Source organism: Crinia signifera, chromosome 6 (genome assembly GCF_055691185.1).
Source record: "Crinia signifera chromosome 6, ASM5569118v1, whole genome shotgun sequence".
Lineage (NCBI taxonomy): Eukaryota > Metazoa > Chordata > Amphibia > Anura > Myobatrachidae > Crinia > Crinia signifera.
In genome coordinates this window covers 1473545-1487079 of record NC_139222.1, presented here as the reverse complement: position 1 = coordinate 1487079, position 13535 = coordinate 1473545, and the positions used below count along the sequence as shown (strand labels likewise).

General features: G+C 50.4%; 1 protein-coding gene across 3 annotated transcripts in view; it reads right to left on the bottom strand.

Moving 5' to 3' along the window:
- Positions 1–9446: 9446 nt before the first annotated feature.
- LOC146009832 (uncharacterized) overlaps positions 9447–13535 on the bottom strand; it is a 47100-nt gene continuing 43011 nt past the window's right edge. For 2 of the 3 annotated variants that reach the window (XM_083150355.1, XM_083150357.1), the window contains one exon: positions 9447–13014. In XM_083150355.1, coding sequence (XP_083006481.1) covers positions 11729–13014 — 1286 coding nt within the window. In that variant the 3' untranslated portion in view covers positions 9447–11728. The remainder of the gene's footprint in view (positions 13015–13535) is intronic. The other variant, XM_083150356.1, reaches the window with a different exon arrangement.

The window sequence follows — 13535 nt, the reverse complement described above, 5'->3', positions numbered from 1 at the left end:
GTCATACTTCAATGGGGGAGCAGCATGTGTTGTACTGCTATACAGGGAGAGAGGCCTGTGGTGTCCTGATATACAGGGGGAGCTGAATGTAGTGTTCTACTGTACAGGGGGAGCAGCATGTAGTGTCCTACTATACAGGTGGAGTGGCATGTAGCGTCCTACTATGCAGGGGGAGCGGCATGTAGAGTCCTATTGTACAGGGGGGTTATTATACAGCTTGAGTAGCCTTTAGTGTCTGGTTGTTGTTATTATATAGGGTGAGTGGCATGTGGTGTCCTGTTATTATTATACAGGGGGAGTGGCTTGTGGTGTCCTGTTATTATTATACAGAGGGAGTGGCTTGTGGTGTCCTGTTATTATTATACAGGGTGAGTGGCATGTGGTGTCCTGTTATTATTATACAGGGGGAGTGGACTGTGTTGTCTGGTTATTATTATACAGGGGGAGCAGCCTGTGGTGTCTTGTATTTATCATTATACAGGGGAGCAGCCTGTGGTGTCCTGTTATATCAGGCATTCCCAACCACGGTCCTCAAGGCACACCAACAGTTCAGGTTTTAGTGATATCCAGGCTTGAGCACAGGTGACTTAATTAGTACCTGTGATTCGGATTAATCTGAAGCCTGGATATCACTAAAACCTGCACTGTTGGTGTGCCTTGAGGACCGTGGTTGGGAATGCCTGTGTTATATTCTACCCTTTACCCTACCCTGGCTAGCCTTTCCTCATAGCCCAATGTAACCATCCCTAACCTGGCTAGCCTTTCCTCATATCCCAATGTAACCATACCTAACCTGGCTAGCCTTTCCACATAGCCCAATGTAACCACACCTAACCTGGATAGCCTTTCCTCATAGCCCAATGTAACCACACCTAACCTGGCTAGCCTTTCCTCATAGCCCAATGTAACCATCCCTAACCTGGCTAGCCTTTCCTCATAGCCCAATGTAACCACACCTAACCTGGCTAGCCTTTCCTCATAGCCCAATGTAACCATCACTAACCTGGCTAGCCTTTCCTCATAGCCCAATGTAACCATCCCTAACCTGGCTAGCCTTTCCTCATAGGCCAATGTAACCATCCCTAACCTGTCTAGCCTATCCTCATAGCCCAATGTAACCACAACTAACCTGGCTAGCCTTTCCTTATAGCCCAATGTAACCACCCCTAACCTGGCTAGCCTTTCCTCATAGCCCAATGTAACCATTCCTAACCTGGATAGCCTATCCTCATAGCCCAATGTAACCAGCCCTAACCTGGCTAGCCTTTCCTCATAGCCCAATGTAACCACACCTAACCTGGCTAGCCTTTCCTCATAGCCCAATGTAACCATCACTAACCTGGCTAGCCTTTCCTCATAGCCCAATGTAACCATCCCTAACCTGGCTAGCCTTTCCTCATAGCCCAATGTAACCATCCCTAACCTGGCTAGCCTTCCCTCATAGCCCAATGTAACCATCCCTAACCTGTCTAGCCTATCCTCATAGCCCAATGTAACCACCCCTAACCTGGCTAGCCTTTCCTTATAGCCCAATGTAACCACCCCTAACCTGGCTAGCCTTTCCTCATAGCCCAATGTAACCATTCCTAACCTGGATAGCCTATCCTCATAGCCCAATGTAACCAGCCCTAACCTGGCTAGCCTTTCCTCATAGCCCTATGTAACCATCCCTAACCTGGCTAGCCTTTCCTCATAGCCCAATGTAACCATCCCTAACCTGGCTAGCCTTTCCTCATATCCCAATGTAACCATCCCTAACCTGGCTAGCCTTTCCCCATAGCCCAATGTAACCATACCTAACCTGGCTAGCCTTTCCTCATAGCCCAATGTAACATTTCTAATCTGGCTAGCCTTTCCTCATAGTCCAATGTAACCATCCCTAACCTGGCTAGCCTTTCCTCATAGCCCAATGTAACCACACCTAACCTGGCTAGCCTTTCCTCATAGCCCAATGTAACCATCCCTAACCTGGCTAGCCTTTCCTCATAGCCCAATGTAACCACACCTAACCTGGCTAGCCTTTCCTCATAGCCCAATGTAACCATCCCTAACCTGGCTAGCCTTTCCTCATAGCCCAATGTAACCATCACTAACCTGGCTAGCCTTTCCTCATAGCCCAATGTAACCATCCCTAACCTGGCTAGCCTTTCCTCATACCCCAATGTAACCGTACCTAACCTGGCTAGCCTTTCCTTATATCCCAATGTAACCATATCTAACCTGACTAGCCTTTCCTCATAGCCCAATGTAACCACCCCTAACCTGGCTAGCCTTTCCTCATAGCCCAATGTAACCATCCCTAACCTGGCCAGCCTTTCCTCATAGCCCAATGTAACCACCCCTAACCTGGCTAGCCTTTCCTCATAGCCCAATGTAACCATCCCTAACCTGGCCAGCCTTTCCTCATAGCCCAATGTAACCATCCCTAACCTGGCTAGCCTTTCCTCATAGCCCAACGTAACTATACCTAACCTGGATAGCCTTTCCTCATAGCCCAACGTAACTATACCTAACCTGGCTAGCCTTTCTTATAGCCCAATGTAACGTGATTCTGTTAACCCATCGTATTCTCCGCCATTTTAGCCTTGATTCTCGTTCTGCCAAAGCCGGGGTGAGATTTAGTTACCAGCCTCCTATGGGCCCATATCCTCGTTGAATGTAGACTACAAACTTTTTACAAAGATTATGGCTCTCGGGTCCTAGGTAATGGCTGCCTTTCTGATCCCATAACTATAACTAGAGGCACTCAGCCAGGCTGCCCATTATCCCCTCTTCTCGTTGCCCCTGCAATTGAACCACTGGCTATTGCCCTGAGATCTAATAAGGGATTTAATAGAATTCGGATTGGCACTTTATTTGCAGATGATCTGATTCCCCCAATAGCTGCCCCGGCCTTTCTGTTCCTCACATATATGATACTAGGTCTGAATTTGAAGCTGTTGCAGGCTAGAAGATAAACCAAGATTAATCAGACAGGTTGGGCAATACGCCAATCCCTACTCCCTTCAGATTTATACACCGTTCCGTTACCTCACGTCTCCATTTCATTCCTTACGAGATCTCTAGAACTACATCTTTACCCCCAATATTAAATCCATACTTAGACAACCAATAGAATGGCCTAATCTTCCCGTGTCCTCGCTGGGCCAAGCGGCAGTGTTGGAATGCGTCATCTTTCTCCAACTTATCTCCAATCCAAACGTTACCTATTAAAATGTCTAACAGAGATACACAACTTTGTAACAGGGCTTTCTCAAAATGTTTGTAGTCAGGTTAACACCTTCAGTGGTGCTTTATTTAAGGTAGCGCTCCCCACTGGGCGAGTTTTTTAGGGGGAGCGCTACCTAAAGAACACCCCCTCCCCCGCGCTGTGTATAGGGTACGAGCAGCGCCGCTGAACACTATGCCCTGCGCCCTGTCCCGGCATGCGGCAACCCGGCTTGTCCTAAACCGGCACCGCAGGCTGTAATACATACCTCCCAACTTTGGCTGCCCAGTAGGCGGGACGGGGGGTTATTCCCCACTGCTTAGCAGCTGACGGGGGACTCCCAACAGCCCCCCACACCGCGGGACACTGCCGCCCGCAGGTGGGACAGCGGGACAGGCCCTGACAATCGGGACTGTCCCGCTAAAATCGGGACTGTCCCGCTAAAATCGGGACTGTTGGGAGGTATGTGTAATACAACAGCCGAGGGGGGGGGGGTGTCGGGGTGAGGCGGAGGTGGTGGCGCGGCAGAGGGGAGGGAGCAGCTGAGTTCAGCAGCGCTGCCCGGCGCTAACCACTGGCAATCCTGAGAAATTTCAGGCCTTTCCAGACTGGTTATTAAGCCATAGACCAGAAAAATTTTGTGATTTCCAGTGAAGGGGTTAAACTCAAACAAAACAAAGTAACCCACCCAAATCTAACGCTCTGTTATCAGCCACAGAGGCTCATTCCTGTTTAGGTATTTTGTTATGTATTTTCATGTTCTGTGTTTTGTTTGTATGTTCTCTCCGGGTTTCGCTTTATTCTCTTGTCCTTGTATCTGTGGGATTGCAGCCTGTGCAGCACAGCTGCTGCTATCAGACCTGTAGCTTGGGTGTTGTCAGGCCGCTCAGCTGTGGCTTGTGTGCTCATTAGTGGGCTTTATAGTCTGTGGTTATAGACGGGGGGGCCACACGGGCGGCTACTTGTTGGGGGCGTGGCCAGAGCAATAGCACCATTTTAGCCATCTCCCCCCCCCCCCCCCCCCCCGACGTGCAATGCCGGTTTTTATGGCATTGCACTGCGGTGGGCAGGGCTAAAACAGCGCTATTCGCATCATTTGACCCGCTGACCCCCCGCCGAGGGGGGATCGCAGGTGCCAGTGGGGGGGGTCACGGGAGCCAGGCGGTTTTACGGGTGGGTTGCCCCTCTTTCCGGGGGGGGGGGGGGCGGTTTCAGTCTTGTTCCTGGGTCACAGTCCTGAGAGATCCTGTCTGTACAGTGTTGATTCCTGTCCTGCAGCCTGTGTCGACCTTTCCTGCAGAGTTCTGCCATAGTCCTGTCATTTGGTTGTGGAGCTGCAGCCTGGTGTCCCTACCGTGCTAAGCCTGGTCACTACAGCCGTCTCATCTGTCCAAGCCTTGTCTGTCTGTCAGGGATCTGCAGTCCACATAGGACAACTGGACCACAGCCATGTAATCCGGTATCACCTTCTGGCATTGTTGCCTTTGTACTTCTCGTCCTTGTGTCCAGTCGGTCAGTCCCTGTGTTATAGTCTGTGTAGTATTGTTGTTGTGTCAGTCAGTTCTCCTCTTATCACCTCACGGTCTCCACTGGGGCTTTGTCTCCAACACAAGTCCATGCTGCAACGGAGTCTGGGCGGACCTAATTCACCCTGACAGCCGGAGCGGTTACAGGCGAGGACTAGCCCGCAGGCACCAGTGGACCACTGAGGGGGGATAACAGAGTTAGGGTCCAGACTAGGGACAGCTGTAGCTAAATCACCACTAGTCACAGCTTCACAGTTAGTTTGTATCTCCCGCTTCCTTACACTCTCTCTGCACCCGTTACATCTGCCCCACCTGCAGTGCACATGGTTTTGCCCATTAGAGAGTGATTGTGCCTTTGCGAGTGAACCAGAATAACCCCCTATGTCCAATTGCTGAGATATCGTTACTGGGACCTATTACCTGTTACTAGGCAGACATGATGGTCGCCCTGTGCACTATGTGCTCCAAAGACTTTCCTAATCTTTTACCCCTGAGGCCTTTCTTAAAACGGGACCCACCATGAAACCCCTATCCTCCGCAATGCTGCAGGAAGTCCATTACCGGACCACCCACAGACCCCATATAACCCAACGTCTGCATATGGTCCTCGATGAGGACGGATCTAGCCCCAAATGTAGAACACAAAAGCCCCCTTTATACAGGTTTGGGATTGTTCTAAACTTCCACGCTCCTGGAATTTCTTAATACGTTTAAGCTAAATATATCATTAGACCCGAACGCTCTTCTTTGGTCAGTCTTTACCTCTGGGAACTTGGGCCGGGATGACAAGAGTCTAATCCCCATTCTAACACGAATAGTAACTATTGCAAAGAAAAGGATCCCGAAAAATCCGACCTCAAGAAAAGTCCCAGTACCACAATCAGTTAGACGACTCCTGATGGAAACAATGTATTTCTAGCGACAATCCACCTGGTCAGAGGTAGAAAAAGGAGTCACAGGGTTTACAGAAAATGGGGATCCTTTATTGGGTCTTTATCCACAATTCCAACAACAAATTCTTCAGATCTACACAATGGTACAAACCTATATCGTAGTGGGAACTCTTGTGCTCCCCGACTCTTCCTCTACTATTACCCCCCTCCCCTATATCGTAGTGGGAACTCTTGTGCTCCCCGACTCTTCCTCTACTATTACCCCCTCCCCTATATCGTAGTGGGAACTCATGTGCTCCCCGACTCTTCCTCTACTATTACCCCCCTCCCCTATATTGTAGTGGGAACTCTTGTGCTCCCGACTCTTCCTCTACTATTACCCCCCTCCCCTATATCGTAGTGGGAACTCTTGTGCCCCCACACTCTTCCTCTATTATTACCCCCCTCCCCTATATCGTAGTGGGAACTCTTGTGCTCCCCGACTCTTCCTCTAATATTACCCCCCCTCCCCTATATCGTAGTGGGAACTCCTGTGCTCCCCGACTCTTCCTCTACTATTACCCCCTCCCCTATATCGTAGTGGGAACTCTTGTGCTCCCCGACTCTTCCTCTACTATTACCCCCCTCCCCTATATCGTAGTGGGAACTCTTGTGCTCCCCGACTCTTCCTCTACTATTACCCCCCTCCCCTATATCGTAGTGGGAACTCATGTGCTCCCCGACTCTTCCTCTACTATTACCCCCCTCCCCTATATCGTAGTGGGAACTCTTGTGCTCCCGACTCTTCCTCTACTATTACCCCCCTCCCCTATATCGTAGTGGGAACTCTTGTGCTCCCTGACTCTTCCTCTACTATTACCCCCCCCCCTCCCCTATATCATAGTGGGAACTCTTGTGCTCCCCGACTCTTCCTCTACTATTACCCCCCCCCTCCCCTATATCGTAGTGGGAACTCTTGTGCCCCCCCACTCTTCCTCTACTATTACCCCCCCCCTCCCCTATATCGTAGTGGGAACTCTTGTGCTCCCCGACTCTTCCTCTACTATTACCCCCCTCCCCTATATCGTAGTGGGAACTCATGTGCTCCCCGACTCTTCCTCTACTATTACCCCCCTCCCCTATATCGTAGTGGGAACTCTTGTGCTCCCGACTCTTCCTCTACTATTACCCCCCTCCCCTATATCGTAGTGGGAACTCTTGTGCTCCCTGACTCTTCCTCTACTATTACCCCCCCCCCCTCCCTATATCATAGTGGGAACTCTTGTGCTCCCCGACTCTTCCTCTACTATTACCCCCCCCTCCCCTATATCGTAGTGGGAACTCTTGTGCCCCCCCACTCTTCCTCTACTATTACCCCCCCCCCTCCCCTATATCGTAGTGGGAACTCTTGTGCCCCCCCACTCCTCCTCTACTATTACCCCCTCCCCTATATCGTAGTGGGAACTCTTGTGCTCCCTGACTCTTCCTCTACTATTACCCCCCCCCTCCCCTCCCCTATACCGTAGTGGGAACTCTTGTGCCCCCCCACTCTTCCTCTACTATTACCCCCCCCCCTCCCCTATATCGTAGTGGGAACTCTTGTGCCCCCCCACTCTTCCTCTACTATTACCCCCCTCCCCTATATCGTAGTGGGAACTCTTGTGCCCCCCCACTCTTCCTCTACTATTACCCCCCCCCTCCCCTATATCGTAGTGGGAACTCTTGTGCCCCCCCACTCCTCCTCTACTATTACCCCCTCCCCTATATCGTAGTGGGAACTCTTGTGCTCCCTGACTCTTCCTCTACTATTACCCCCCCCCCCTCCCCTCCCCTATATCGTAGTGGGAACTCTTGTGCTCCCTGACTCTTCCTCTACTATTACCCCCCTCCCCATCCCTATACCGTAGTAGTAGTACGTTTATTTATAAGGCGCCGCAAAGTGTCTGCAGCGCCGTACATAGCAAACAAAAAAAAAAAATTACAAGGTAATGTACAGGGTGTGTTGAAAAATACAGTATAAATAGGGGTATAGCTGGTAGAACTAAAATCAGCATCAGTTCAGAAGTAGGTGTCAAAATTGTCGAGGAGACTGAAGATGAAGTAGAGGAAGGGAAGAACAGGACAGGAGCACTGGTGAGGTAAAGAGTTAGGCTGGTTTCACACACTCCGGCTCCTGCCGGACGGTGAAATCCCGCACGGCCAGGGAGCCGTGCCGCACACACTAGTTTATCATGGAGGGGATGGCCACAGCCCGGCAGCCGTCCCTTCCAGTGGCGGGATCCAGCTGCAACCGTGCGGCCGGGCCGTGGCCGTCCCGTGTGAATGGACACAATAGTGTCCATTCACAACTAATGTGTGTGGCACGGCTCCCTGGCCGTGCGGGATTTCACCGTCCGGCAGGGGCCGGAGTGTGTGAAACCGGCCTTAGGGTGAGTACGTGAGGAAGGAGGACCCTACTTATAAGAGTTAACATACTAAAAATAGGTGGGTGGACGAACAAAAAACAACAGGATAAGTAGGAACGGAGGGGAACGGAGGCAGGATAGGAGGATCAAAAGAGGTTAGGAGGAGGGATAGGCTAGTCGAAAAAAGTGGGTTTTGAGGGAGCGCTTGAAGGAGGTAAGGGAATCAGAAAGCCTGATGGGAGGCGGGAGGTTGTTCCAGTGCAGGGGGCAGCGCGAGAGAAGTCTTGGACACGGGAGTGGGAGGAGGTGATTAGGTGAGAGGTCAGTCGGCGGTCAGCGATGGAGCGAAGAGGATGGGAGGGAGTGTGGATAGAGATCAGTGAAGAGAGGTAGGGAGCTGTGGAGGAGGAGAGAGCCTTGTAGGTGGTGGTGAGGAGTTTAAAGAGAACTCGGAAAGGAATGGGGAGCCAGTGAAGAGATATACAGAGGGGGGAGGCGGAGGTAGAGCGGCGGGAGAGGAAGAGGAATGGTCTGATGCGCGAGATGTTGCGTAGGTGAAAGCGGCAAGACTGTGAGAGAGCACGAATGTGGGGGGTGAAAGAGAGGGAGGAGTCAATGATGACACCGAGGTAGCGCGTTTGGTCGGTGGAGGTGATCTCGGTTTCACCAATGCTGATGGAGGTAGTGGGAGAAGAGGGGATGTTCGGGGGATGGAAGATTAGAAGTTCAGTTTTAGCCATGTTTAGTTTCAGGAAGCGTTGGGTCATCCAGGCTGAGATGGCCGTGAGGCATTCGGAGACCTTGGACAGGAGTGATGGGGATAGGTCGGGGGAGGAGAGATAAATTAGGGTATCATCAGCATAAAGGTGGTAATGAAAACCATAGGAGCTGATGAGGGTGCCCAGAGAGGTGGTGTAGAGGGAGAAGAGGAGAGGGCCAAGGACTGACCCTTGGGGAACACCGACTGGCTGGGGGGTAGTAGGAGAGGAGGAGCTCGGAGTGGAGACGGAGAAGGAGCGATCGGAGAGGTATGAGGTGAACCAGGAGAAGACCGTGCCAGTGATGCCAAAGGAGCGGAGGGTGTTGAGCAGGAGAGGGTGGTCAACAGTGTCAAAGGCAGCCGACAGATCAAGCTGGATGAGGATAGAGAAGAGGCCTTTGGATTTAGCCGATAGTAAATCGTTAGTGACTTTGGTCAGGGCAGTTTCAGTGGAATGTAAAGGGCGGAACCCGGATTGGAGGGGGTCTAGAATGGAGTTAGCAGTAAGGTGGCTTAGGAGACGATTATAGGTCAGACGTTCTAGGAGCTTGGAGGCAAAAGGGAGGAGGGAGATGGGCCTGTAGTTGGATGGAGAATTGGGGTCCAGATTTGTTTTTTGAGAATTGGGGAGACAAGAGCGTGTTTGAAGGAGGAAGGGAAGATCCCAGAGGATAGGGAAAGATTAAAGAGGTGAGCCAGGTGAGAGCAGACTGACGGACTGAGACGACGGATAATATTGGAGGGGATAGGATTGAGCGGGCAGGTGGAGGGAGAAGCGGATTGAAGGATAGAGTGGACTTCAGCAGCAGTGGTGGGGTAAAATGAGGACAGGGGTTGGAAGGAGGGGAGTGGAGATGTAGGAGGGGAGGAGGGAGAGGGTGAGGTCATGGCAGCAGTGATGGCAGTCCTGAGAGAGGAGATTTTGGTTGAAAAGTAGGTAGCAAAATCAGCGGCTACGATGGAGGACGGAAGAGCTGGAGGAGGGGGGGAGAGCAAGGAGTTGAAAGTGGCGAAGAGCCTGCGGGGATTGGATGATTGGGAAAGGATGAGGGACTTAAAGTAGGATTCCTTGGCCAGAGCAAGGGCAGAGCTGAAGGAGGAAAGAATGAATTTGAAATGGAGATAATCCGCAAGGGAGCGTGATTTCTTCCAGAAGCGCTCAGCAGTGCGAGAGCACTTTTTAAGGAATCGGGTGATAGGCGAGTGCCACGGTTGGGGGTTGGAGCATCGAAGGGGAATAGAGGAGGGAGGGCAGGCAGAGTCCAATGCCGAAGATAGGGTGTCATTATAGAGGGAGGCGGCGAGGTTCGGGCAGGACATGAGGGCGATTGGGGCGAGAAGAGGACACAGCGTGTTTGAGAAGGCAGCAAGATCAAGTGTGTTGACGTTATGCCGTGAGACAATGCGCTTGGGAGGGGGGGTGGGAGAGGGGGAAGCAGTGAGGGAGAAGGAGATGAGGTGATGGTCAGAAAGAGGAAAAGCCGAGATAGTGTAGTCAGTAAGGGAACAAGAGCGAGAGAAGACGAGATCGAGGGAGTGTCCTTGGATGTGGGTGGGAGAGGTAGTCCACTGAGATAGGCCAAGAGAGGAGCAGAGAGAGAGGAGTTTGGAGGTGCCAGGATCAGCGGGGTTATCCAAGGGGATGTTAAAGTCACCAAGAATGACAGATGGCAGGTCGGAGGAGAGGAAGTGTGGAAGCCAGGCGGCGAAGTTGTCAAGAAATTGGGAGATAGGGCCAGGGGGGCGGTAGATTGCAGCGACACGGAGGTGGTAGGGGTAGTATAGACGGATAGAGTGAGACTCAAAGGAGGAGAAAAGGAGAGAGGGTTCAGGGTGAATGACACTGTGGGTGCATGAGGCTGAGAGGAGAAAACCCACACCGCCACCTTGGCGACCGTCAGGCCTGGGAGTGTGAGAGAAAGAGAGACCACCGTGGGAGAGAGCAGCTGGAGAGACAGAATCAGAGGTGGAGAGCCAGGTCTCGGTGATAGCAAGGAGATGGAATGCTCTAGAGATGAATAGGTCATGGATGGCAGGGAGTTTGTTGCAGATGGATCTGGCGTTCCATAGTGCACAGGAAAGAGGGGGGGTGGGTTGCGTGTTTATGTGGATAAGGTTTTTGGGATTGCAGAAGCGAGGGGGGGTCGTTGGGAGGGTGGGGGTGCGGGGGCGAGTGGTCAGGATAGGTATGGGATGGGAGGGGGGAGGAGCGGTTGGAGAAAGTGAAGTTGAGAGATTAACAGCCATGAGGACCAGAGGTGAGAGGGTAGGTTAGTGAAAGCAGACAGAGGTATTTGGGGGGACAGATGGCGTCTGTAGTAGATTTGCAAGGATCTCCCCCCCCCCCTCCCTTACCACTACCTGTGTCATGTCTGCTTGTCATTCATTATTTTGTACTTATGTTTCCCCTGGTTATTTATGATGTTTTATATAGTTTTTTCTTCCCTTTATTGTATTGGGTGTGTGTTGGATCGGTTTTATTGATGTTCTCTATAATGGAAGGAATGTTTATGTCTGCAGTACTGTCCCAGTCTTACTGTCCCCCTCACCTATTCCATCGCTATGTGCTAGATGGTTTGGGGAATTTTTGTCACATGTCTATGTGGTGTTCTACAAGGTCATTTATGGTGACACTCCCTCTTCCCCCCCATCATACTAAATATGTAATAAAATATATTTGGGGAAAAAAAGTATGAAGGGGGGAAAGAGGGAGCGTCACCAGAAATCACCTTCTAGAAATCATATATATTTTTTGAAAGACAAATCTGTCCATTGGCCAATAGTAATTTATAAATATAAGCTGTGCACCGCAGGAGATCAAATACAGGTTGGACTTGATGGACTAATGTTTGTGTTCAACCTCAGCAGCTATGTTACCCGTGTGACTTCTCAGAGGTCTAACAAGTTCTGATTGTGGGAAATGTTTTACATAGAATTCAGAACATGGAAATATCCTCTCATCTGTGACTACTCTGATGTCTAACCAGATTTAATTTGTGTTTAAAACATTTCCCACACTCAGAGCATAGAAATGGCCTCTCACTTGTGTGACTTTTGTGATGTCTAATAAGATGTGATTTCTGCGTAAAACATTTCCCACACTCAGAGCATAGAAATGGCCTCTCGTCTGTGTGAATTCTCTGATGTCTAACAAGGTCTCGTTTGAATATAAAACATTTTCCACACTCAGAGCATGGAAATGGCCTCTCACCTGTGTGAATTCCCTGATGTCTAACAAGATCAGGTTTGTATGTAAAACATTTTCCACAATCCGAGCATGGAAATGGTTCCTCAACTGTGTGACTTCTCTGATGTTTAACAAGGTCTGATTTCCGTGTAAAACATTTCCCGCACTCAGAGCATTGAAATGGTTTTTCACCTGTGTGACTTCTCTGATGTATAACAAGTTCTGATTTGCGTCTAAACCATTTCTCACACTCAGAGCATGGAAATGGTTTCTCACCTGTATGAATTGTCTGATGTTTATCAAGATCTGATTTGCGTATAAAACATTTCTCACACTCAGAGCAGGGAAATGGTCTCTCACCTGTATGAATTCTCTGATGACTAACAAGTTCTGATTTCCGTGCAAAACATTTCCCACACTCCGAGCATGGAAATGGCCTCTCACCTGTATGAATTCTATGATGACTAACAAGATGTGATTTCCGTGCAAAACATTTCCCACACTCCGAGCATGGAAATGGTTTCTCAGCTGTGTGACTTATCTGATATCTAACAAGTTCTGATTCCTGTGTAAAACATTTCCCGTACTCAGAGCATGGAAATGTTTTTTCACCTGTATGACGTCTCTGATGTATAACAAGTTCCAATTTGCGACTAAAACATTTTCCACAATCCGAGCATAGAAATGGCCTCTCACTTCTCTGATGTGCAAAAAGATAGGATTTCTTTGTAAAACATTTTCCACACTCAGAGCATCGATACAGCCTCTCACTGTCACGTCTCTGATGTGTAACATGTAGGTTAGATATTACACATTTCCCACCCCCAGAACAGGGACACTGTGTATCACATGTATGAGATGCAGGCTGTGTATTAGAAGAACGGGAATCACGGTTAGAGGGATCAGATGGTATATCAGCGCTGTCAGGTACTGGGTGTATATATACAGTAATGGGGATGTCTCCTGGAGAGTCCTGTGTGATGTCATCTTCTAGTTTAGTATCTGCAGACAAGATGCGATCTCCCTCCAGGGCATCTCTGCTTGTGTCTCCCCCTGCTGGAGATAATATAACGGTTATTATTATACAGTGTACACACATAACTCCGCACTACAGAGAGTATACAGCAATTCCCATCAGTCCCTGCTTGTGTCTCCCCCTGCTGGAGATAATATAACTATTATTATTATACAGTGTACACACATAACTCCGCACTACAGAGAGTATACAGCAATTCCCACCAGTCCCTGCTTGTAGGGTGGCCAATCCCGGGATCGGGAGGATCCCGGGATTTGGCCCCCAAAACGCCGGGATTTCAATCCCGGGATTGGAGTTTCCAATCCCGGGATTTCGGGATTAGACTGCGCATGCGCGCAGTCTAATGCCGGGCAGCTTCTGAGCATCGCTCAGACGCTGCCCGACTTCTCCCGGCAGCACTGTGTGCAGCGTGACCTCTCAGCGTGAGATGAGGTCACGCTGCGCAGGCAGAGGTCGCCCCCGGCATTGTAATGCCGCGCCGCCCAACCAGCGTGCCCACCCGCCCTGCACAAGCGTCCACCCAGCCAGCCTGCGCGCCCAC